The following is a 27,422-nucleotide window of genomic DNA, read 5'->3' on the forward strand; positions in this document are numbered from 1 at the left end:
GGTGTTCGCCGAGACAGGTCGGCATTGGAGGGCGGATGAAAGACCGTAAAGTATGGAGAAAAAACCGCCATTTAGAGGGGAGACCAACAGCAGCCGCCATGAGAGAAAACCTAAGCAGTGTCGGCTAGGTTTTGGAGGGAACCAGAGGATTTTCTAGCCATCATGTGCTTGTACAAGAGAAAGTAACTCCACATTTGTTTATCAATTGTATGTGAAACTTCACGTTTAATTTGGTTTGTGCATTTTTATTGCTTCTATGTATTTTTCCTGACGGTCAAGAAATTTTTGTTATACAAGTTAGGATCTTTTGTATTTCTTTTTCTGACGGTCAAGAATTTTTTTGCTAATACAAGTCATTATTGTTTTCAGTTTTGAGAAAAGCAAGAGAGGGAGAGAGTGTATATATATATATATATATATATATATATATATATATATACGGAGCGGTTCCAAAGAGGACGTCCGCACTGTTGCTAATACAAGTCATTATTGTTTTCAGTTTTGAGAAAAGCAAGAGAGGGAGAGTAGAGAGGGAGAGAGTGTGTGTGTGTCTTGAGTTTTCTTTCTGAGAGATAAAACGTGTTAGGGTTGAGTAGGAGTAAACTTGTGATTCAAATGAATTTTGGGTTTAACGTTCTTATGGGGAAATATTTTTTGTACCCTCAACTTGTAGGGAAAATTTTAAGAATTTTGTGCTCATTGATGCAATTAATCATTACAAACACAATGATAAGACTCACAAACTACAACTAAGAAGCCTTACTCGAAAGAGAAAAGAGTCGTTAATGACGAATCCAAGGTGGAATCAAATTTTATTAATGCTTACTGTTGTTTGGATCCAAAATGAGCATTTTGGCCTAACAAGGCACGTATTGGAGAAATTGAGCCAATGTCAGTGGCTCAAGCTATATATTGTCGACAAGTTCGAAATATATATTTAGAGGCTAAATAAAGCCTACTATGGAAGCATGGAAGCATGAAAAGTCAACTTTAGCACATTTTCCTACTTCGGCTAGGAGAAACCGAGCTAAACAAGGAAGGAGGGGCGGCAGACTAACCAAATGAAATCCAAATGAGCTAAAACTGTCCAGATTAAATCTAGACATCCCAAGGATCATTTCTTATGAAGAGTGCCAGAGCTAGTTTTGAGTGGAAAGCCTTCAAACAATCAGTCCAATATTTTGCAGAAGCAAAACTGGACCTGTAAGAGGTCCAGCAGCGTTTCCGGCCCAACCACTATATCAAAAGCTCTGAAATTTTACCAGGATGATCTACACTCATAGTGGAACATTTGTTATGAAGAAATCATTGTCAAAATCTGAATTCTTGATGGAGATATAATTGAAGGAATAAAGGAGCCGAAAGTGCTTCCTTATCTCCAAAATTCATCATTCCTTATCTCCAATTATGCTTCCTTATCTCCTTATCTCCGAAATTCATCATTCCTTATCTTCAATTATGCTTCCTTATCTCCAAAATTCATCATTTCTTATCTCCAATTAATGTTCCACTATCATTTGTTTAAGGCCAAATACTTTGGCATGGTAGCCTATAAATAGAGGTTACAATGAAACACTTCAACACACAATTCATCAACAACAATCTCTAAGATTATCCAAGCCTCTCTAGAGCAACCCTCTCCTTCTCTTACCGGTAGTCACACTCCAGTCCTAGTCTCCTCAAAAGCCGACTGTCAGTGATACCAAACCTTCCAGCCAAGCTAAAGTCACGCTTTAGCAAGTTCTCCTCACTTCCTAGTAGTTCTCGCTCTGCTCGATCTACAACATCGAGTATCGATTGTGATTTTGAAGAAGCTCAGCAAAAGTCCTCGCCACGAGGCACAAAGAATCCCACGATGAGGTTGGTGCTCTCCTCGTCCACAATCACTTGAAAGAAGTCAGGTCAAGGGACACCCCCGACGACCGCACCCGAACGGTGCTGGCATGCCCGCGCAAGAAAAGAGACTGTTGACCAGCTCAAGGAAAACTGGAGCCAAACATTTTGGCACGCCCAGTGGGACATACTATGAGCTGTAAATCACACCACTATTAAGAAGTTGAGGTTAGTAAGAGGTTGTGAATCATAACGGAATAGGTGAAGTCTCTTTTGTTAATATTGACCTAAACTCCTTATTGGTGCCTAGTTCAGGTCCCTTAAGGTTAAGGGCGGTTTTTATTAACACTTGTTGATCTGTCTTCACACTTATGATCTTTCTCATCTTAGTAAGTATAGCCTATGTGAAATGGTGTCTAGAAAGGGGACAACGTTCATAACAGGTTATTGAATCCAGAAGTGCGTACAAATGGGCCTAAACCACTATGAGGGAGTAGTTCATGCCAAAATGGATTCTGCCTCTTTTGTTCGCCCTCCCCCACCTGGCCATTTCAGTAAGGTTGCCCAAAGGATTTGGAAGAAAGTTTGTGTCTAGGCGACTATACTTGGGCCGCACGTCTAAACCTTGATTCACAGTGTCTTATTGAATTCAGCTACTTTCAATTCAGACTTCCAGAAGCCATTGGGAAGTCAAGCGCAAACCCTTATCAAAATGTTTATCTTAACTGCCCGAAACATAAGACCTCTAGTTACAGACCGCACTCGCGTGCAGACTGTCGTGGTCTTTCCGAAGAACAAGTAATCCAAAGATTTTCTCCCCACCCTCCATCGACAGAGATGTCAACTGAACGAGGAGGAAATCAACATCCTACTACTGAAGGCGAGAAAGTTCCCACCGCCTAGCCTAATCAGCCTGGCGATACGTCTAGCATCACCCAGGTAGCCGCGAGCGCAGTTACAACTATTGACTTTGTGCCTATTCTCGTTCCAGAAAATGCGACCATAGAAGAGCGGCTTAATATCCTTCAACATAATTCTGCTGCATACCATGAGAAGATGGAAAAAGCCCTTACGGAGGACTGTCGACGGCTTGATGAGTTCACGATCTCGGTCAAGAGGCTTGAGCTAGGGGCACAACAAACACAAGGGCAATTGGATGGCATGAACCAAAAAATGCAGAAGAACCACGAAGAGCTGTTGGTCGCAAGCAAACACATCGCTTCAGAAGTCACGACGATTCGCAAAGAAGGATCTAATGTCGCGACCCAGGTGGCCATGCAGAAGGCTGACCTCGATCAGGCCAAAGAGGTTCTACATAAAACACTGGGAGATCCTAGCGCCATTCTAGGCTCTCTAGGTCAGTCCCCCATATCTGGCAAGTACATACCACCAAATGCTCAAGAAAAAGCAAGCGGCGGCAATACAGCCACATCCGCTACTGCCGCATCAGTCAGAGGTAAAGAGACTACTCTGGCAACGGGTGGGAAGAACAACGCCGCGTCATCAGTCACGCAAGGGACCAGGACTTTGAAAATCAATGAAGGGGCCTTTGTTGATCATAGCCCGTTTGCCCAATATGACAGCGACAGAGTTGAATACGTGCACCACGATCCACCTCCAGCAAACCATTATGGTACCGACCAGGTTGAAAGTCCAGCGAAGGTCACCGCAACCACAAAAGGTCAGCCAGCAGTGGGTTTTACGTCGCAGACGTTAACCCGACACAAAATGACCCATGGAGGCGGCATATCTTTGGTTAATCAGGCTTCACAGGCGCCACCGCTGATCTGGCCAGCTGATGATACAGTGGTTCACCCACCTCCTCCTGATCCAAGATATATAAGGAGAGAGGAGATAGAAGCAATGATCAGGGCCGCGAACCAGAGGCCTACCAGGGGCCCTTCCCACTGCATATTACACTGACACCTTATCCTAGGGGATATAAGAACATTACGTTCTCTACTTTCTAGGGAGAGGAAGTCGAAAATGCCGCGGCCCATTTGGTTAGGTTTCGAGTACAGTGTGGCCAGTACCAGAACGACGACAATTTGAAGTGTAACATCTTCGCTACTTCTTTATCGGGGTCTGCCTTCACCTGGTTCACTAAGCTGCAACCAAGATCAGTTGCAAATTGGCCCGCGATGGAGAAGCTGTTCAAGGAAACCTTCGGGACTATCGAGCCGGAAGTAGATCTGGCTTCACTCACTCAGATGTCTCAGCAGCCAACTGAATCCGCTGTCATGTACCTTCAGCGCTTTCAGATCCAGAAAGGAAAGTTGAACGTGATTCTGCCGGAGAAAGAACTGGTGAAGTTGGCAATCAAAGGCTTAGAGCCCCGCCAACGCAAAAAACAGCATGGAAGCATGTTCAATTCCATGGGGAACTGATCACAGAAGTAGGAAGTTTCGAGCACTTGCTCAGGGAGATGGACGCTATGAAAAACGCCTCGAAGGGGACATACATCCCAGGGAAACGCCGAATAGTGGCTGCACTCAGCCATCAATCCAGTCCCTTTGATCCTTACTACAAGAGTGAGGAATCTAGTACAACAGAGGCTGACGAGTCTGAAGAAGACGAGATAGCTGCGCTGGAACTCACCGGAAAAAAGGCTTCAACGCTAAAACAACTTAAGCTGTGCAAAGAGCCGGTGAAGCTCAAGTCGGTGGTTTTCACCAAACCAGAGTTCGCAAGTTATACTTACGACGCGAACAAAGCGCATGAAATCTTGGATGAAATGATCTCGCGAAGATGGTGAAAACCGACTTCGGCCCATTTCCCAAACCAGAGTAGCTAAGGGGGAAGAAATAGTGCAAACTCCATAATATGTGGAATCATAATACATCCGATTGTGTTAAGCTGAAGGATCAGATCCAAATCTGGTTAAATAACGGTAGTTTGCAAGTAGAGGCGCCGACAACAGCAGCAGCGTTGGTGGACCTAGATCCCTTCCCAGATACCGGCATCAACATGGTGGACGTGGCATGGGGTGAAAAAGATCAGCAGAATCAAAGTCCAGACCCCGCGGCTAAGGATTTGAAAAGGGTTGGAGACAAAGTCGTGAAGCGGGAATCCAAGACTCGTTTACCCATCGTCCTATGCTCGCGGTGCAAGGAAGAATGTGACACTCAAGCCCTGCATGAGGAAACATCCCAGACTGTCCGTTTTGGATCTCTGCCGCCAATACGGTTAGTATCATCCTCTAGAAACTTCCAACCATGCAGCCCAAGAGTACACAGTGGTTCAGAAACTCCTTCTCCAAGGGACTCAAACTTATTCAAAAAGTTGAAGACCACGAGGGAAGAAGGGCAAGCAGATAAGCGGCAAGGGGTTTTAACCAGACCTTACATTCCGCCAGTGTCGACGTCCTCCATCAAAGAAGGGAGATGGTATACACAGAAGAAGGGCAAGGCGGTGGAGATGAGCTCTTCAAGGAAGAGAAAACTCCAGCGGAGGTTTGGAGAAGCAAAGCGAACCTTGGAAGCACTAGATCAAGGACTGATCAAACCATCGCAATTACTGAAACCTCCAGAAGAGTATCAGAGACAATTGGAGGCACTGGCCTCCAAGAGATTCGTTTCCCCGCAAGTTCAGAAATAACAGCCCAAAGTATCGCACAAAGAGCAAAAGCCACGTGCCCCCAAGAGCAGCGCTCAGGAGAAGTCCCTAGTTCCCGCGAGGCAAGAACCGCCGCCAGCTCGTAAAGTCAATGTTTGGCGGAGAGTATCTCGCGAAGGAAGAAATAGCGAGCCTTCCATCTTTGACAGGCTGGGGGGCAAAGACAATCGGTCTGCAATTGTGCAGAAAGTTCAAAGCTTGGTGGTCGCTCTCCCAGAGGAAGTGCCAGCGGCAAAATAAATTTTAGAGTCACTGAACCAGGTTCCCATGGTACAGGAGCACGAACAAGCCAAGGCGGTGATCCCCGCAGAGGAATCATTGGTTGCTTTCATGGTTAAACGGTTCAACGCCGATATCCCAACAGATGAACCCAAGCTCAATCTTGATGATGACATGGACGAAACAGAAATGGTGGATACCTCTTGCAATATGGTTTATGTGCTCCCTGCTAAGTATGCCTTACCAGTCGCTGCGCAGGAATACGTAGAAGCTGACGCGATTGGAGAACAGCAGTTGCAGATCACTTCAGCCGCAACAACGCAGGTGAAAGAAGCAGTGTTCCTTGAGACTGAAGATGTTAACAGCAAGGGTTTCTTCATGAGCTTCACAAGACCCACACCCGCCATGGTGCAACACATGCGACCTTTGTATATCACAGCAGAAATTAATGGGACTAAGGTCAGCAAGATAATGGTTGATACCGGCGCGGCTGTTAATGTCATTACTACCAGAACCATGCATCTGCTAGGGATCAAGAAAGAAAAGATCCAATCCACGTCCCTTACGCTAAAGAACTTCGCGGGGACTGTGACCAAAACATTGGGTTTGATTTTCCTACGAGTCAAGGTGGGTCCAGCAGAAGGGGTTTACGCTTTCTTTGTTACAGATTGCTATGCGGCATATAGCGCAATTCTGGGCCGCAACTGGATCCACAGGAGATATGGTGTCCCATCCACCCTTCATCAGGAGCTGATCATATGGGACAGAGTCGCGAATAAGGCGGAAATTGTTAAAGCAGACCCGCGACCTTTTTCGGTGTCCGCCAGCTACGTGGACGCAAGGTATTACCTAGAACCAATCTCTCCTTTACAAGTCGTTGGTATTGATGATAAGGGCCGCCCCACAGGGGTGACGACCTCTGAATTGGCACAATGGGGGCTCGCGGTAGCAAAAAACGACCTCGAAAGGCCTGGATATGCGGTGCCATCTCCAAATGTTAATTAATGGATCACGAACTCATGGAGGAAGAGGTAGAGGCCTTCCATTCCTTGTACGAGAGGCTATCCTCATACATGGTGGAAAAAGAGGCCTATGATCGAGTCGCGACCCTAGAAATTGTTAATGAAGAGTTCACAGACCAAGAAGAGGAGGAAGAAGAGATTCAGCTTGCTCCAGCGGCATTGGATGACACACCTCCGAAGGTTAGGGACCCTACTGAAAAGGTCAATCTGGGAACAACTGATGAGCCTGTAGAAGTGGCTATCAGCACTTACTTAGAGCCTAGCCAGAAATAGAGGCTCGTCGAATTATTGCTGGAATTCAAGGACTGCTTCGCAGAAAAATATGAGGACATGCCAGGCGTATCACCAGACTTGGTATGCCACCAACTACCAACGCTGCCTGATAAGAGGCCTTTGAAGCAAGAGCCGCGAAGAATGAACCCGGAGACCCAAGTTCTGGTCAAAGAGGAAGTCGAAAAGATGCACAAGTCGGGCATTATCAGGGTAGCCAAGTACAATCAGTGGCTGTCCAATATAGTGCCTGTTCGCAAGAAGAATGGCAAGATGAGGATCTGCGTGGATTACAGAGACCTTAATTTGGCTACACCTAAAGACGTCTACCCCATGCCTGTTGCGGACATGTTGGTAGACGCAGTTGCAGGGCACGAACTGTTGTCTTTCATGGACGGCACAGCGGGATATCACCAGATTCCGGTCGCGGAAGAAGATAGACACAAGACCGCATTCCGCTGCCCTGGATTCACTGGAGTTTTTGAATATGTGGTCATGCCTTTTGGACTGAAGAATGCCGGAGCAACATATCAGAGAGCCATGAACCTGATCTTCCACGACATACTTGGGAAGATCTTAGAAGTTTACATTGATGACGTCGTCGTGAAGTCTAAGAAGAGTGGAGATCACTTCACGGATCTCAGAAAAGTTTTCGAGCGCATGCGGCTACACAAGCTCAAGATGAATCCCGCCAAGTGCGTTTTTGGAGTTCAGGCAGGCGATTTCCTGGGATTCATTGTCCATCAAAGGGGCATTGAGGTCCCTGAGGATAAGGCAAACGCGGTCATCAACGCATCTCCCCCGCGAACAAAGAAAGAATTACAGCGATTACTAGGTAAGATCAACTTTTTGCGACGATTCATTTCTAACTCTGCGGGCAAAATCCAGCCATTTTCCCCACTGCTGAAGTTGCAAGGACAGAACGAGTTTGTGTGGGAACCTAAACATCAAGAGGCTTTCGACAAAATCAAGGCCTATCTGGTGAGCCCGCCAGTGCTTGTTCCTCCCAGAGCTAGATTTCCATTAAAGTTGTATGTTTCAGCAGCTGAGGCTTCCATTGGCAGCCTCCTCGCTCAGGATGATGAAGAGGGTGTCGAACATGCCATCTTTTACCTCAGTAGGACACTCACAGATTGCAAAACAAGGTACACTCCAATGGAAAAGCTGTGTCTTACATTATACTTCTCAGCATGCAAGTTGCGGCATTACATGTTGTCCTTTACTACTTGCATCATTGCTCAAACCGATCTAGTCGAATATATGCTATCGCGACCTATCCTGAGAGGCCGTATTGGCAAGTGGGTGCTCGCCTTATCAGAATTCTCACTACAGTATGTCCCACAGAAAGCAGTAAAGGGGCAAGCCATCGCGGACTTTCTGGCACATCACCCTATGCTGGATGTCCCCGCGGTTAGAGATTTAGAGGTCGCTGCCACAACTTTAGATCGCCCAGATTTGGCGTGCTTACCAGAGTACGCTGTACTGCATCAAGCCACAGTCTCATTCCAGCCCTGGGTGTTATATTTTGACGGGTCAAGAACGGATACGCTAGCAGGAGCAGGAATTGCACTGGAGAATCCGGCTGGAGATCACTTTTCGTACTCATTCCAGTTGGAGTTTCAATGTACCAACAACCAGGCAGAATATGAGGCCTTAATCATAGGCCTAGAAGTACTGCTGGAAATGGGAATCAGAGATGTACAAATACTTGGCGATTCTCTTTTGGTTATCAATCAGTTGTGCAATAAGTTTAGATGCAATAGCTTCACGTTGGTCCCTTATTGGGACAGGGCATTAGAACTGTTGGACCAATTTGATAACGTACATCTTGAGTACATTCCTCGCGAGCGAAATTTTGCTGCAAACGAGTTGGCCTAGCTGGCAACAGGGGTAACATTGAGATATGGCGTGCGGGAGAGAATCCTTAAAGTCGAGCGTCGCACGCTTCCTTCATGGATGGCGAGAAGAGATCCTCCAGACGATACCTCAGTCGCGACCCTGGAATCCATTGACGTGGATTGGCGCATCCCTTTGATCAATTATCTCAAGCATCCTGATCAGACCACGGATAGAAGGATTCACTATCTTACTCTCAACTACTTCCTCAAAGGTGATGAACTTCGCAGACGAGGAGAAGATAGCGTGTATTTCAGATGTGTTTATGGTCACGAAGCGAAACAACTCATGCGCGAAGTTCATTCTGGCATTTGTGGCGCCCACCAAGCAGGTCCAAAGATGCGATGGTTTCTCAGACGACATGGATATTTTTGGCCCAGTATCTTGAAGGATTGTATCGCGTTCGCTAAAGGTTGTTTGGACTGCCAAGCTCATGGGCCGGTCCAGCATGTTCCTAATATTCCAATGCAGCCCATTATACAGCCTTGGCCCGCAAGAGGATGGGCGCTGGATTTTTGGGATGATTCACCCACATTCATCACTTCAACACAAGTTCATCATCGTCGCGACTGATTTCTTTACAAAGTGGGTTGAAGCAGAACCTTTGAAGGAAGCATCTGGTGGCACGTTGCGACAATTCCTATTCAGAAACATCATCTGCAGATTTGGGATCCCAGAAGTTTTTGTTTCGGACCGGGGGGCAGCTTTCATGGGTGGTGAAGTTGATAAACTGACAAGAGAATGGGGAATACAGTTCATCCATTCCAGTCCATATTATGCTCAGTCTAACGGTCAAGCGGAGGCCAGCAACAAGATCATTATCAATTTACTGAAGAAAATGTTGGAAGTTAATCCACGACAGTGGCATGAGACACTTTATGAAACTCTTTGGGCCTACCGCACCTCTAAGCGGAATCCCACCGCGACAACACCTTATGCTTTGATGTTTGGCCATGATGCAGTCCTGCCGTTGGAAGTCAACGTCCAATCATTACGAGTTCAAGAGCAACATCATCTCATTGGAGAAGACTACGTTCAGGCTATGTGGCAGGAACATGAAGACCTTAGCGAAAAGCGCTTGGAGGCTTTAGATAATTTGGTCATGGAAAAGCAACGAGTCGCTCGCGCCTATGACAAGCGGACGCGGGGAAGGAGTTGCAGCGAAGGAGAGTTGGTTTGGAAAGCAGTTCTCCCGCTTGGCAAAAAATTAGATGGTCGCGGCAAATGGACTCCAAGATGGGAAGGCCCGTACATCATCTATAAAATCTTAGAGAAAGGAGCTTTTCATCTCAAGGACCTGGATGGAGATGTCCATCATAACCCTATCAATGGGAGATACTTGAAGAAATACTTTCCCAATGTCTGGGACTCGGAGGAGTCGTAGACAGTTTATTCGCATAAGACATGGGGGACAATTCTAGTGTTCCTACACTCGCAAAGCCCATTCATGAAGGCCTGTTTTTTAGGCCCATAATCATTTCTTCGCTATGCCTAGTAACACTAGGGGGGCAACACTATACAATACTAAGCCCATTTTGTTTTAGGTTTTATATTCATATTTCGGTTTTTGTTTATCTTTGTTCTTTATTTTGTTGGTTGTTTGTTTATTATTAGAGTCAAAATGAATTTTGGGTAAATATCTTCTTCATCGTAGGTGCATCCAATAGGATGTGATGTCTAAGGTCTAGTTTGGATATGAGAAGACTGTCAATCAAGTGAGCTGAGCTCCGCCAAAATCGTTCCTCTCTTCACCTGGTCATGTTCCAAAGGAGTTACCGAAAGGAGAAGAGAAATATCCCTAAGTCCAAAACTTTTTTTCTTGTATGTTGTGTCACTTTATGTGTTGTTCTTGGTTTTGTTTTGTTTTGAGTATTAGGATGCCCTTTCAACTGTCTATGATGAGTTTATATCTCCAAAATTATGGCTAAAAAAAAAAAAGAGTCATAAATACAACTCTTAGGGGGCAATTCTAAGTGTTCCTACACTCGCGAAGTTACTAAGCCGAGTCAGCGGCTCTGGAAACTTTTTCCAGCTTTGCCCTCGCAGGAAAGGCTGAGCTCAAGGGAAGTGTGAGAGCCACCACCGTGACCGCCACCTCCATCGGAAGTAGTCTTCATGTTGCCAAAGATGTCCTCACCATGCACGGGAAACAGTGAAAGGCTAGGGTTTCAATCTCCTGGTGATCTTCTCCTCTTTGTTCCATGAAAGTTTGTTCTACATTCATGTCAAAGAAAGTAGAACTAGTTCCCCCTCCAGCTGAGATTGAACAATCCCTAGCACTCTTCTCCATGTTCATAGATCCATAACCGCCATAGTTCCCTATCTGCCCGTTAAAAGCAATCATCACACCAGCGGAAGAAGCAGAAGCAGGTGCAGAAGATCCAAAGTTAATATACTGATCCTCATGTTTCCAATTGGTAACATTGTCATCACCAACAAGCCCTGATCTTTGCATGGGCACATGAACATCCGAAGTGGACCTCTTCTTCTGCTTCTCCCGAGCCCTTTGGTTCACAAACAAAAAATAGACGTTCTTGAACTCGATCTTGCCGTACCATTTCAGCTGGAGACAGATCCTCTGAATCTGCTCTATAGTTGGGGACCTAACTCCCTTGTTGTAGAAAAGCTCCTTGAGGATTCTTATATGATCTGTAGTGGGAATCCACCTAGTACGGCTCTTCCTGCGAAGCATGTTAGCACTACTCCCGGCTGCTTTGTTACTTCCTCCATCCTCGGTTGGATGCCGGTTTTGTGGTTCCATTGGTGATGGATTGAGAGAATGCGAGAATTGAAGAGTGATGATGATGAGTAATTAAGAAAGATTGCTGTTAGAAATATTCGAGTTGATGAAATGATTTTGGGATTGGAAATTTGGGTTTATAATGTGGAGGAAGATATAGGCATGCAAATATCCACCCTTGGATGAAGCTCAATTTCAAAACCGATGTCAGTAAATCGAGATTAGTGATTCCAAATCTCGGGAAAAAAGGGACTAGCAGCATGTGAGGAGCGGTTTTTGAGGAGTTAGCTATTATTAAAGGATTAATAGCATGTGAGGAGACCGAACGGTTTTCGAGGAGGTAACTGTTCTATTCACGAGATTATTTTTTCACGACCGTTGTTTTTCAACGAGTGATTAGTGCCTTAAATCTCTGAAAAGAAGGAATTATTGGCGCTAAGAGTTTTGAGTTGGGAGCCAGCAAATGGATCCAAAAGATACATATTTTCTCAAAACCCTCGCCGCAAGGCTCTTTTTGACGCGGAGCATATTTTAAAACTTCATATTATTTTCATTATACAACTATGGGGGCCTATATTTGGGGCCTTGCGAGACACAATTATTGGCTTCTCACGGATATTTGGATATCAGGATAAGAAAATATTATTGTATTCATAAAGTGGCTTTGCGGCCAAAAGCAGTACATTCATTACAAAGCCAAAAGTGGCTAGAATACAAAACAGGAATCTTCGGATATCTTCTGAATCTTTTCTCAAGTGGAAGCATCTATGGAATCCAACGTCGGGTTGAGCCGCGCCATTGTCTCAAGGAGGGGCAGACTTCAGGGAAGGAAAAAGAGGAGTAACGGAGCCCCCGCGCCCCCTTTACATGGAAGCGGCAGAGGAATACAACATAGGCTTGGCCAACGCCATTATCCATGAGAAGGGGAGACTCCAGTGAAAGAAAATGGAGTATCCAATCCCCCTCAATTGGAAGCAGCTATGGAATCCAACGCCGGGTTGAGCCGCGCCATTATCTCCTGGAGGGGTAGAGAGTGAAGGAACCGAATATCAGCTTGAGTCTCTGCACTCCCTCTAGCCTTGGTAACCACCATTAGTTGGACGTGAAGTATAGGAACAACCATTCTGTAGCTTGAACCCATTCCTTCAAAGAGTCCATCCCTTCTCATCCCTCCAAGATTCTATCAAGAAGAGAAAGGGGGAGAAGGAGGTGAGAACCAAAGCCCCTTCCATCTGGAGGGCACAACACGGGCCGGGTCCAGAAGGAAGGAAACAGAGGAGGAAAGACGAACCTCAGAGTGACTGTCCTCCCTTTCTCCGTTTCGCTCCGCGTGTGGGATTCTAACAAAGATGATCTCGCATGATCGTGGATCCCACACTCGGAGCCCCCTCGCGTTTCTAAACCAATCTGAAACCTGGCATTGTTGTTGCAGAATTCCAGAAGGACGAAACAAGGGGTTGCCTAAGATTACGCCATAAGGCCTAACCCAGGCTTAAGATTACGCCATAAAGTCTAAAATTTAGAGGCTAAAGGTCATTTCATGAGGGGAAGATTTGTGAAGAAGGAGAAAAAGAAGCAAGGATTGAAAGGCCATTTCTTGAATATTTCAGAAAAGTTGTTGTGAGTATTCCCTTCCCGAAATACAATTATTTATAGGGACTTCAGGCAAATCCCCACCCTTGGATGAAGCTCAATTTCAAAACCGATGTCAGTAAATCGAGATTAGTGATTCCAAATCTCGGGAAAAAAGGGACTAATAGCATGTGAGGAGACCGAACGGTTTTCGAGGAGGTAACTGTTCTATTCACGAGATTATTTTTTCACGACTGTTGTTTTTCAACGAGTGATTAATGCCTTAAATCTCGGGAAAAAAAGGGACTAGCAGCATGTGAGGAGCGGTTTTTGAGGAGTTAGCTATTATTAAAGGATTAATAGCATGTGAGGAGACCGAACGGTTTTCGAGGGGGCCTACAGAGATTGGCCCGCAAAGCTCAATTTCAAGCAAAGTTCCTCCACGCGGAGGTTCGCCGCAATAGCACTAGCTTCGGCCTGAGTGGCCCGTTCTCTGAGACGGGCCAGGTTGCGGCCCATTTCTTCAGAAGCAGCCAGAGGTTCATCGAGTTGGGCTTCTTCTGTAGCAATCACATTTTCAACAAAGGCTAAACCGGTATGGAGGTCCTCGATCCGAAGTTTGAAGTCGGACCTTTGGATTTGTAGTTCCCGCAGGCGGTTGGTTCGCTCATTTAAAATACCGCGAGAGATGTCCATTCTCGAGAGAGGCTATTCAAAGTCTCTTGAGTGTCGTGAGCCTGGGCGTTTGCGGCCGGTTGACGTTGGCGGGCCCCACCAAGTTCATTCAGCAGATCGTCAATGGCACTAAATTGCTACAGGGTCAATGCCTTCTCCTGGCAAAGATACCTTAGGGCTTCCAAGACTCGCGGGAGGATGTCAGTCTCCAATACCTGAGGACCCAGATGTTTGTGAAGCACCATCTTAGCCTCATCCACAGCAGAAGGAGGAGTTACCTCTAACACCCTCATCAGTCTCTCGAATCTGGTGGGAGGAGGAGGAGGCGCCACAGGATCACGAACCACCAATGCAAAAGGGTGGACAGCTTCCTCAGTTTCTTCATCTTCAATAGGTTGGTCTGTCCCTTCAGCCGTGGGAGAATCTGGAAACTCAACTCGCGGCTCACCATGGGCAAGTGGAGCAGATTCAAGCACAGGGCCCTCGGCTTCGACGGTTGTCTCATTTATTCGCGAGACTTGGGGGGCACCACCACCGTCAGTATCATTTTCCATCTCTGGGGCGACTGTCCCGCCGATAGGGCCCTCAGCGTTTGTACAAACAGAATCCTGGTCAGATTCAGAAAGTCAGTGTTAACGTTAGTGATCCGTGAGATCTCTAGTTAGCATCAAAGAGAGAGAGAGATAGAGAGAGAGAGAGAGAGTTGACACGAGATGTATAGTGGTTCGCCTCCGCATGAGCGGGAGACTACGTCCACTTGAATGTTTAACTATGTGTGTTGAGCCTTGCGGCCTAACATGATTACAAAGTTTGTAATGAGATGGTGTTTAAGTGGGAGGAGGCATTCCTTTTATAAGTCAAGGAAGCCATCTCCTTTACTTGTTTTTCGATGTGGGACAAGAAACCATACAATTCTAGCTAGTCCAAGAAGCATGTAGAAAGCCATGTTGTGGAGGCATCTTGGCAAGGGCAGGAACGTGGCTTCCCGGCGACGGATTTGTCTCTTCCGGATACCGTGGCGTAGCTTGAACATAGGGCTACACGATGGATGTCGCGGTTGGGCCTTGCCATGTCTCGTGGATGTCCCAAAGTGGGTGTTACTTATGCTTGGTGATGGAGAGAACTAGCTTTGCTAGTAGAGGTATCTACAAGTCCCCGAAGTCCCCGAGTAAGAGTAGCTTCTTGGTTGGGGAGTTCAAATCATGAAGTCATCAAGTATAAGTAATATCCGAGAGGTGCACGGCCTCTACAAGTCCCCGAGCTCCGCAAGCAAGAAGGGACTCGCTATCCTGTATCACAAAAGACAAAAAATTCGTAAGTGCATGAGAGAATGGGGCGTCGCCCTGCCGCATGGCGGTAGGTCGTAGACCATAGACTCGTGGAGCCCGGAGGCTAGACCATATGTAAGAAAACGTGAAAAAGTGTAGTGCTCGGAGGCTAGACCACATGTATGAAGCATTGTGAACCGAGAGCGTAACTAAAGCATGTTGGATAAGTGGAGCGAGTTAGGTGTTCGAGCAAGTTGGGTGTAGGCGCTGTATGAGCGTGCGGGGCGTTGCCCAAGCGAGTCGCGGCCATGCTTTGATACCCAAGCGAGTCGTAACCGTTTCGCAAGCGTTTATCCGAGCATGTTTAATTGAGTTATAAGTGTCACAAGGTTCTAGATGAATGTCACATGAAAGTGAACTTAAGCATGTATGTGTGTAGCATGTACTTGTAGGAAAGTTGCTAATAACATTTTGTAGGCATGCTTAATGGTCATGGAGACATGTATAGACATGGCAAAGGCTCTAATTGCAAGAGCGGAAAAGATAAGATGAAGTTACTTATCTTGTGGCAATTTGGAGGCTAACGGAGTTTGGCCGAGCATGACGGTCCATTCCTCGTAGTTGCGGTTGAATGCTCAATAGAAATAGTTGAATTTCGCTGTTGTAAATTATAGATATTGAGCCCGGCTCTCTACCGCGGAACTGAAGGTTTGAACAACTTATCTTGCTGGAAGTATTATCGAGTGCTCGGAGCAGCTCGCCGGATGCGTTGAACAGATGAGATGGGTGTCTGCAGCATGATTTGGGGTGTCCATAGCAGCTGTGATGGTATTGCCCAGTTGATTGAGTGATGGGTGAGACCGGCGGGTGTGTAAACCAGATGTCCGGGTGTGCAGGTAAGATAGAAACGCTGCCCAGAAATGGTGCTCTGCCCAGTATGGCTGGCTAATAACCATCAGCGGAAGAAGTTCGCCGGCGGTAGTCTTGGTGGGCGGAGGTTTGCCGCTGGTGCTCAAGAGTCCGGCAGAGACTGAAGAGTCCGGCGGTGGCTGAAGAGTTCGGCGGAGACTCGAGAGTCCGGCGGAGAAGCAAGAGTTCGGCGGAGACGCAAGAGTCCGGCGGAGACTCGTACCGTCTAGCGGAGTCCTTGGACGGCGGAGGGGTGAAGAGTTGGTGGTCGGCGGTTCAAATCTCAGCGGAGGATCTGATCAATGCTAGTGTGGCGGAGGTTGGCCAGCGGAGCGGAGGTTGCGGAGTTGCGCCGGAAGAGGTCGGCAGAGGCTGTCAACGAGCGGAGCTGCAGTGGAGGTGGAGCTGTAGAAGGGTGCTCAGCGGCGCTGCAGAAGTCCGGCGGAGGACCCGAGCGGGGTTGTATCCGCTGAAGCGCACAGTGCGGTATTGATGTCCGGCGGAGCATGGTGCGCGGCGGAGCGGGGCTCGGGGGAGCTGGCCAAGCGTCAGTGCAGTGGAGCATCCCCGGCGGAGCTGCGAAGAAGAGTTGCTGCAGTCCACTGGACTAAGCGGTGGAGCACCGGGCGGAGGAGCTCTAGAGTTGCAGTGAGCGGCGGATGGGTGCAGTGCTTGGCGGAGCGGAAAAGCTATCTGGCTGAGCATTTGGCCGAGCAGAGGCGGTGCTGAGAAAGAGAGTCGGGCGGAGCTGGTTCGGCGGATCAGAGAGGACCAACAGAGCAGCAAAGAAACCCATGGGTGGCCAGAGAAGATGGCTGGGTGTCCAGAGAAATCTGGCGCCCAGAATTTTTTTGTAGTGCAGCGTTGACCAACCATGGTCAGCATTGACCAGACGTTGACCGACCTTTGATGGGCGTTGACTGACTCCGCCGGGCGTTGACCGACCCATATGTTGGTGTTTTGAGCAGTTTCTGCAAGTCTTTGACCACTCCTTGGGCGTTGACCAAGTGTTGACCAACCCCGCTGGGCGTTGACCGGACGCTGACGGGCCAAAGCTCGTGGTAGGTGACGAAGCCTTTGTGTGTCGGCTTCCCACAGACGGCGCCAAATGTTAACGTTAGTGATCCGTGAGATCTCTAGTTAGCATCAAAGAGAGAGAGATAGAGAGAGAGAGAGAGTTGAAACGAGATGTATAGTGGTTCGCCTCCGCATGAGCGGGAGACTACGTCCACTTGAATGTTTAACTATGTGTGTTGAGCCTTGCGGCCTAACATGATTACAAAGTTTGTAATGAGATGGTGTTTAAGTGGGAGGAGGCATTCCTTTTATAAGTCAAGGAAGCCATCTCCTTTACTTGTTTTTCGATGTGGGACAAGCAACCATACAATTCTAGCTAGTCCAAGAAGCATGTAGAAAGCCATGTTGTGGAGGCATCTTGGCAAGGGCGGGAACGTGGCTTCCCGGCGACGGATTTGACTCTTCCGGATACCGTGGCGTAGCTTGAACATAGGGCTACACGATGGATGTCGCGGTTGGGCCTTGCCATGTCTCGTGGATGTCCCAAAGTGGGTGTTACTTATGATTGGTGATGGAGAGAACTAGCTTTGCTAGTAGAGGTATCTACAGTCAGAGAGCGGGGTTGGATCAAAAAAGGAAATGGAAAGCATTGGCCAACAGTGGCTTACCTCTCGAGCTGTCGGGTCAATATCTAGTACGTGGTCATCAAGAGGAAGAGGCCTCACCTCATTCATCTCTTGGACCTCTAGTGCTGCGAGAATCTCTGTCGTCATTAGTTCCTCATAAGCGGCAGAAGCCTTAGAGTGGCTTAATTTCCACGCTTTCATGCTCCGAGGAGTCGTCATCGGAGATCGTTATTAGAATGGTAGGACCTTGCAGATGCTCTGTAGATGTGGGAGACGGAAGAGACGCCACGGGGTTAGTTGATGCTTGAACTAGCGAGAGAGTTGGCTCTTCTACAGTGGCTGAGGGTCCAGCCTCGCTCAGGCGAGAGGAATCAGTGGTCCTTTGACGGACCTATCAAAAGATACATAGTGAAGATCCTGCCCAGATTCTAAAATTTAAATAGGATAAGACGGGGCCGGAGTTTACCAATCGCATTCCCAGAGGTTCGTCATCTTCAAAACTCTCTTCGACGAATTGAGCTCGATCGCGTTTGCAAGCAAAGACAGCAGTGGCCTGTACGAGAAAAGAGTCATAACTCAAAAAGGGGGGAAGCACCAAATATGCAAGTTTGGGATCGTTCTTAACCAAATTACCTCAGCGGGATCTTCATCATGCGAAGACTCTCCCTCAGAAGTCTCCTCTGCTATTGCCTTTTGTTTCCCAGCCTGAACAGAGGCTATCCTGCTCCGGGTAGTTTGCTGCAAAACACACTCAGGAATAAGAGCGGGAAAATCAACACAAGGAAAAGGAATGGTGAAGAAAGACAAAAACTTACTATTGCCCTAGGCTCGTGGATTTGTATCCCTGGACGCGATGAGCGAGAAGGTAGAATAGGTCGCGGGGGTTGTGCTGCAGGGTTGGAGAAGCGCTCAAGAATCTTGCGGTCCTCCGGACCAGGGCTATTCATGCCACGAAAGATCAGGACGAAGAGTTCGTCATGTGGCAGGTCCCAACAGTTCACTGACACTTCTTTCCACCAATCAGCATAGTCATCATCGACATCGTTGAGGGGGTATAGCGCTCTGACCCAAGGGGGAATCATTATCAAAGTAAACTGACTCTGAAAGGGGGCAGACCCAGGTGGGAATAATCTCCGCCAAGAGGTGTAGTAATTGGCAGAATCAACCAGAGGCCAGGGTACCAATTGGGCCAAGCCAAATTGGCGAGCAAAATGGTTAGGGGCGTAGAGCTCGTAACTTACGCGGTCGGTGGCAAGACGAATATCCAAGCAGGAGATGGCACGACGAAAGGCCAGGAGGGCTCTTTTGCTATGATCCCGTCCACTGGGCAGAAAGCCATCATCAAGGGGAGGAGGGAATCGCCTAGAAAGGACTATTTTTGGGTCCGACATCTCTCCCAGCAAGTACAAGTAAATAAAACACTCGGAGTAGGGTGGAGCTCGATACCTTACGTTGCGGCAAAGCCAGTTCCCCAAAAGGGAATCAACTGGAGGTTCCTTTAGAATATCACCGAGACGGAAGAGAGGGAAATAAATCTGCAGCCAAAAGGCAAGGATCTAGAAGGGGCCACTAATGTCAGTATCAAATGGGCGCATTACGGCTCTATAAAGGGAGCGATATAACGCACCCAATACAGGTTGCCCAAGGCCAACGCAAATACCATTGTAGAGAGCAGTGACCAGAGAATTCCAGGGCCCAGTAGGTTTGTTGGAAGAAGTGCAAAAGATAAATTTGCAAAGCCAGAATTCCAGGAATGCGATACCTCTTGTATGATCACGCTAGGTGCAGTAATAGTCGCGCCAGAATGGGTAGGATCTGCTGTGACGCCCTCGACCAGCCATATCCATTCTCAAAGAAAATTGAATGCCATCAAACTGACCATGCACATAGGGGTCAAAGTCAATAGGCAATCCCGTAATGGTAAGAACATCCAGCAGAGTTATGCTCATCTGCCCAAACTGGAAATCGAATGTATTGCTGGAGGTGTTCCAGAAGCAAAGAGCGGCGGCTAGCGGTGCAGGGCTAGTATTATGGGGAAGACAGAAGCATAGATCGATAGTTTGGGTGATACCCATCGGGCCAAATCTCTCGCTCGGACCTCCTGATACCAAACCTTTTCCTCGGGAGCGATGGTAGGCCAGAAGCCCACTTTCCTCCTTGGTCCCCAATTGCTAAAATCACCAGGCACCTGCCGAAGAGCCGCTATGGGACGGCGGATGGGAAGCCCATAATAGGCCATAGCATCATCTGGCAAACGATCGCGAGGTGTGGGACCCAGACTCGCTTGACTATCACCGCCACCAAAGCCCATCAGTCGACTTCTCTCCTCTCCGGTCTGACTTCTACATCGAACACTCATGTTAGTCGGCCATGTGAATGCGGCTTTCTCAGTGATTTCATCTCCCTGATCGGTAACGAATGGTTTCTTGGATGCCATTTCTAGGTCGCAAGGAACACTTCTCTATTACACCTTGATTTATAGCTCAGATATTTCTGGAGATTAATTTATTAGCTGGGCCAGTGAGTGGCCCTAGTTGATAATTAATGAGTCATTATTCCATCTTGAGAATCGCATCTAAGGCGATAGTGAAGATACTTCTCCATTACACCTTGATTTATAGCTCAGATATTTCTGGAGATTAATTTATTAGCTGGGCCAGTGAGTGGCCCTAGTTGATAATTAATGAATCATTATTCCATCTTGAGAATCGCATCTAAGGCGACAGTGAAGATATTCCACCTTTTCCTACCACCGCAGGGCCAGCATAGTGGCCTGATGTTTTTTTTAAAATAAAACATGATTAAAACCGATGCGGTTTTAGATGCTAAAGTTGCAGCAGATATGGTGGTTTCACTTGGTCACACGTCATGATGTCGATAGCCATGATCCAATCATCCTCTTCGGCATAAGACTCGCGAAGGATTAAATGACAGCAAACAGTTGCTATTTTGCATCTTATTTCGTCAAATACTATAGGCCTTGATCTAGCCAAGAAAGCGGCTCCAACACCTACATTTAAGAAAATCAATAGAGAGCCAGCGAACAAGACAGATACTTGTTGCTATACACATGGCGAAGCTACCACCAAGGAAGAGAAGGATCCTCATTTTCGATCAAAAGCTGTCTCCTTCGCATGGGGGGCACGCTAAAGTTCTGATCTCCTACAACCTGCCCAAGTTTCACCAATTCACTGCATACCAGACATCAAATCCATGGGGGGGGGGGGGGGACAATAAAGTTGGCAAAGAAAGCGTCAGTTCATAACAAAGGCAATTCAGATTATGGCATTCAAGCTTTATGGCCTATTTAGCAAGGTTCTAAAAAACGCTAGGCGCTAGTCGGGCGGTGACCCGGGGACTAGCGCCTAGGGGCCTAGGCGGGGACTAGGCGGTTTTTAATTATTTTAATTTTTTAACTATTTTATAGTGATTTACCGAAGTTTTAAGATTTTGGAAATTAATTAAGGAAATAGAAAATGGGTGGAGCGATCCTAGCCATCCATCGTCTCCACCTCTTGATCCTAGCCATCCATTATCAATTGGACACATCTATATAACTTGGTGAACAGTGGGAGAATACATGAAATTTCGAGAGGGAGAGAGAGAGCTCGATGCACTCTGACCCGAGACACAGAGCGACCCGGCAGGCGACCCGACCAGAAATTCCACTTCCGGCCACCCCACGACGGCGCGCGGGCACCCACGTCTTCGTCTCTGCGTCGCCTACCTCCCTGCACCCTCAGATCGTCCATGCATCGACGGTGAACAAAGAAGCAACGACTGGAAGCTCCGAGACTTCTCCGGTGAGCTCTGCAATCCCCGTCTGTTCCGGTCACCTTTTAGACTACCTGTGGTATGGAATCTCCTCCCCTCGTCTTCCTCTACATGTCTAAGTAATTAGTTTTCAGTTTGGATTGGGTTTTGATGGTTTTCGGTTCTGGGTAGCTACGACTCTGCCTTGTTCAGTTCGCATGGTGGTTTTCAGTCCGCCTAGTTGCCGACCGCCCAGCGCCAAGCCAGGGCCGCCCAGCTCGCCTAGGCGGCCGATTTTCTCCCTCACGCCTAGCTCGATCGACTAGGCCATAATCGGAACGGCCTACAGCCGCCTAGCGCCTAGGCGCAGCCTAGTCGGCCGCCTAGGCCGATTTTTAGAACCCTGCTATTTAGAGGCCTATATGGAAACAGTCAAGCCAATACAAGTGGCTTTGAAGCAACAACATTATAAGAGTAGTGCTGATTCAAGACCTCTTCAGTCAAGACGAAGACCTTTGACTTCGAGGTCTGGGGGGCAATGTTTGGACCCAAAATGAGCATTTTGGCCTGACAAGGCACGTCTTGGAGAAATTGAGCCAATGTCAGTGGCTCAAGCTATATATTGTCGACAAGTTCGAAATATATATTTAGAGGCTAAATGAAGCATACTATGGAAGCATGGAAGCATGAAAAGTCAACTTTAGCACATTTTCCTACTTCAGCTAGGAGAAACCGAGCTAAACAAGGAAGGAGGGGCGGCAGACTAACCAAATGAAATCCAAATGAGCTAAAACTGTCCAGATTAAATCTAGACATCCCAAGGATCATTTCTTATGAAGAGTGCCAGAGCTAGTTTTGAGTGGAAAGCCTTCAAACAATCAGTCCAATATTTTGCAGAAGCAAAACTGGAAAACTGGACCTGTAAGAGGTCCAGCAGCGTTTCCGGCCCAACCACTATATCAAAAGCTCTGAAATTTTACCAGGATGATCTACACTCATAGTGGAACATTTGTTATGAAGAAATCATGGTCAAAATCTGAATTCTTGATGGAGATATAATTGAAGGAATAAAGGAGCCGAAAGTGCTTCCTTATCTCCAAAATTCATCATTCCTTATCTCCAATTATGCTTCCTTATCTCCTTATCTCCGAAATTCATCATTCCTTATCTCCAAAATTCATCATTTCTTATCTCCAATTAATGCTCCACTATCATTTGTTTAAGGCCAAATACTTTGGCATGGTAGCCTATAAATAGAGGTTACAATGAAACACTTCAACACACAATTCATCAACAACAATCTCTAAGATTATCCAAGCCTCTCTAGAGCAACCCTCTTCTTCTCTTACCGGTAGTCACACTCCAGTCCTAGTCTCCTCAAGAGCCGACTGTCAGTGATACCAAACCTTCCAGCCAAGCTAAAGTCACGCTTTAGCAAGTTCTCCTCACTTCCTAGTAGTTCTCGCTCTGCTCGATCTACAACATCGAGTATCGATTGTGATTTTGAAGAAGTTCAGCAAAAGTCCTCGCCACGAGGCACAAAGAATCCCACGACGAGGTTGGTGCTCTCCTCGTCCACAATCACTTGAAAGAAGTCAGGTCAAGGGACACCCCCGACGACCGCACCCGAACGGTGCTGGCACGCCCGCGCAAGAAAAGAGACTGTTGACCAGCTCAAGGAAAACTGGAGGCAAACAACTGTGACTCAAACTCATAACCTCCTTTATACAATCATGATCTCTCACCCTTAAAGAATAGACTTATACCCAAAATTAAATGATTATAAGCTCCATTTACCTACTACAAAAAGAAAATTATGTTGTCGCGGAGCAACACCATCTTGAAGACCAACGGTAACGATAAAGTTATAGATCGATGTTGTTGGGAGCGTCACCATTACTATTTGAGAAAAAAATTATGCCGTCGCTTGTACGTAATTTGACGACGGCAACCATGTTGTCGCAAAGGAAACAACAAGAACAAAAGATTACAAGGGGCATAAGACAAACTCAAACTATTAATTGGAATCATGTAGCATGCATTAGTGTTTTTAAATTGTAGGGCATAGTATTATTATTTGTTGCATTTTCGAGTTTTAGGTGTTTTTGGCAATCTTCTCAAATTCAATTATTGTGAGTTTAGATGTTATTAGGGAATTCACTAATTAACATGTACGTGTAGTTGGATATATAGTTTCAAGAAAAATTAGTCTTCCTCAGATTTGGCACGCCATATTGGAGACAAAGTCGCATGCTAGAGAAAGGAGGGAAACTCCAGAGAAATTAGCCAAAGGGACCGGTGGGGTTTGGTCACGGTGGATGGGAAATCGTCGTCCGTCGAAGAGGAGAAGGCCTTTGAAAAGACAAAGTCCTAAGGTTTGGAACTTTGGATAGAGGAGCAGAGAGAAAAGGATTTGTTTTTTTTTTTTTGCCAATTAACACAGTCAATTAACACGGATCATCTTATGGAGAACACGTAATTTTGCCAACTTAAACTGGGAGAGAGTCAATCCGTCCTGTATAAAAGGCAATCGAGAGACACTGCAAGTCCTCAACACAATTTCAAGTTCTGTTGATAATTGTCATAAGAACTAAATTGCTTCTTCGACCATAGTGTGGCAAACCCCTCTCCTTCGAGATAGAGGGTGGGACTTGTTCCCTACATCGTTTGCCTCCGAGGAGCTAATATCGCCTAATTCCTTATTCAACCGCAATAATTATGAAAAAAAACTAAATTGCTTCTTCTTCTGCCAGCAGTAGAGTAAATGATCATTTACCCAATTTCAGCTTAAAAATTGCCCACTTGCTCCACTAACAGTTTTTTAACCCCATTTACCCAAAACACTCTAAGAGATTATTTCCCTAATACCCAATTAATTCTTTTTTTATTCTTTTTATTTATTTTTGGGACTTTTTTGCCCTCTCCTTCTTTCTCACTTAGAGAGAAAAGTCATCCTCCACCTTGCTGTGCTCCGGTGACCAGTGGCCGGCCGCGGATTCTGGCGACCGGTGATCGGACTCCGGTGACCGATGACCGGAATCCCGAATCCGGCTATCGGACCGGTGATCGGATTCCGGCGGCCGATTTTATTGCCCCCTAATAATACACAGTAATCATATTATTGCCCCCCAATAAACATATTATTGCCCCACAATAACAAGTTTATTAGGGATCAATAATTAGTGAAAAATGAAGATGTTTTTAATTTTGAAAGTTTTAGTAGGTTTATCCAAATAAATAATCTTATTACTGCCCCCCAATAATCTTATTATTGCCCCGTAATAATCGTATTATTGCCCAATAAATATTTAAATGCCCCTCAATAATCTTTTTACTGCCCCCCAATAATCTCATTATTATCTTCCAATAACTATTTCCACACATTTAATCAAACACCTTCTGGTTTATGCTTATCTTAATTTTTCTCGAATGAAAAGTACATGTGCTCTGCTTCCACCTCAAGTTCCCAAACTAAGATTTGATTCAGGAGTTCCAGAGTGAATTTCATGGCGGAGATGAGCTCAAAAGCACATGCGTTGCTAGTCCCAAGCCCCGGCATGGGCCACCTCATCCCCTTAATGGAGCTCGATCGCCAGCTCCTTGGTGCACCCACCACAACTGCCACGCCACACTCGTCGTCGTCGTTTCATCCAACACCTCTCCGGCACAATCCCAACTCATCCGATCGGCCAAGACGCAGAAGCTCTACGACATAGTTGAGCTCCCAGCACCCTCCGGCCACGACTCCAACGCTGCCGGTTCAGTGTTCACGCACCTCTCGGCCATCATGCTCGATGCCCGATCATCTCTCCGGTCTGCAATCTCGGCCATGGAGCTCAAACCCGCCACCATGATTGTCGATTCTAGATAAACAGATAGATGGAGAGTATTTGGATCGCAAAGAGCTGCTGGAGATCGAGTTAGGGGGAGGGGGAGAGAGAGAGAGTCTGAGAGAGAGAGAGATGAATTTAATTTATTAATAAAAATGAGGGTAATACTGTCAATGGATGTTAGATTGGGTAAATGAGGTTAAAAAACTCTTAGTGGAGTAAGTGGACAATTTTTAGCCTAAAATCGGGTAAGTGGTCACGGCCCCTAAAACTTCCCTTTATCACTCCTCAACTCTAAGCTAGTAAGAAGAACATACACTTCTTGTGTCGTCAATAAGTGCTGAGAACAATACCTTCGCGATGACGGAGCTCAGTAAGTTCGTTGAGTCAGCTCGTGAAATTTATAAATTTATTCAATCTGCGGTGCAACAGTACTTTGACAACGGGCTGCGAACTGAAGTCGGAGGAAGTCGCTGCAGGATGATTTTGGAGAAACTGGAGAAGCTCAAGACCTCTGATGACCATTCTGCTGAGAGGCTGCTCATACAGATCGAATCTATGCGCAAGGAGTACGAAAATACGTTCGAAAAGTCTGAACTTGTGAAAGAAGAGATTGAGAAGGAGCATGAACGTGCAAGTGCTCTGGAAGAAGGCAAAACAAAGAAAAATAAACGCACTGCGACGACTTTGCTCATTTTCGGCACTCTGGCAGCTACTATGGTTGGTCATCCACACATGGGTGCCGCTGCCGCTATGGTTGTTCGTCGACAAGTTTCTAAAGCCTGTAGCTCACGAACAAAAGAGGAAGAAGAACGACATGAAAGTTCTCTTCAGGCTCACTACTTAATGGAAGGAGAGATGATTGTAACCATTAAGGAACTGGGGAGCATTAAATTTCTCATTGATAAGGTTGTAAATGTATCGGGGAATTTCCCATCTTAGTAGGAGCTTTCCAAAGAAATAGCTTAGTAGCCACATTAGCTGCGCTTGGGATGATTTTAGGCGCGGCGTATTCCCTTTGGCTATATAATCGTTTGGTTTCTGGAAATTTAAAACCCGATTTCCTCCATAAATTCTCCGATCCAAATGGCAGAGAAGTTTCCATATTTATACCTTTTCTTGTTGGAGGGGCGACCGTCCGTTGAACTACCAAAGAAAAAAGGGTAAACAAATGTGATCATGACATTGTAGGTGCTTGCGATGGGACGGATGCGACTTCCCTCAGTTGGTTTGGGTGGCATAGCCCGTTGCAGAAGTCCCCCCGTTTTTTTGATCCATTTCTTTAGTTTAGTCTTTAGGGAGCCAAAGCTTGACTTTACTAATAAAATAAGGCTCGCGCAGGGGCGCTATTCACTCTTGAGGAGTGTAGAGGGTGCAATTAACACTGGAGAAGTAGATTTCGCAATGAAGACTATTAAGAATAAGATGGAAACATTTCGGAAGCAACTTGACGATTTGGAATTTGGATACAGAAGCAGGTAAATATATAGTGGACCTACAAAATTAGAAGGCAAGGCATCATCGAGGTTTTTGATTTTTCTGAACTTCTGATGAAGTCAGATAAACCAGTTCGGATCGAGCACGCGCGCGTGCAAATATAAGTATATTCTATATTCTATAAATCTATATAAGTCATATTCATCCAGTTAACAGGTGTTCCTCTCAGTTCATTAGTTGCTTTGTTTGTATTTGGAGAATACGTACTCTTATCAATTCTTGCACTTGTATGCTTTTTGCATTTTGGGATTTTACCATTTCGAGTACTATGAGAAAATGCAGACTGATTTGCTTCTTATCATAGATTCATATCCGTGGGTGTGACCAAGCAAAAATAGAAGAAAAGGCAGTAATACTCGGGCTATTACTTCTCCGCAGATTTGTTTGTGCATCGGTATTTAATTGCATAAATTGTTGGTGCAGTATTTTTACGATCTTTGTGCACTAGCTCTTGCTCGATGCAATACCATGCACTGCTGCAATCCCGCCTCGAAAAACATGCAAAGTACTAGTATTCTTGCATACAATAGCACTTGGGCAGTATTACTATTGTATTTAGAGACAAGTTCGTTCATTTAAGGGATAATTTTTGAGGGCCTGAAGAACAATTGAATTTGATCGAGCTAAAAATAAATACACTATGGGAGTCTATGGCTGTTTCTTAATTATTCCTTATTTTC

The 27,422-nt window shown here is 46.3% G+C and overlaps 1 protein-coding gene across 1 annotated transcript; it reads left to right on the forward strand.

Moving 5' to 3' along the window:
• Nucleotides 1–4,559: 4,559 nt before the first annotated feature.
• Nucleotides 4,560–22,051, forward strand: LOC133740606 (uncharacterized). Its single transcript, XM_062168552.1, has 2 exons — nucleotides 4,560–6,126; nucleotides 21,942–22,051. Exons 1-2 carry the CDS (start codon nucleotides 5,716–5,718, stop codon nucleotides 21,984–21,986), a joined length of 456 nt encoding a protein of 151 aa, XP_062024536.1. The 5' UTR covers nucleotides 4,560–5,715; the 3' UTR covers nucleotides 21,987–22,051.
• The last annotated feature ends 5,371 nt before the right edge of the window (nucleotides 22,052–27,422 follow it).

The sequence above is a fragment of the Rosa rugosa genome, chromosome 3, assembly GCF_958449725.1.
Source record: "Rosa rugosa chromosome 3, drRosRugo1.1, whole genome shotgun sequence".
Lineage (NCBI taxonomy): Eukaryota > Viridiplantae > Streptophyta > Magnoliopsida > Rosales > Rosaceae > Rosa > Rosa rugosa.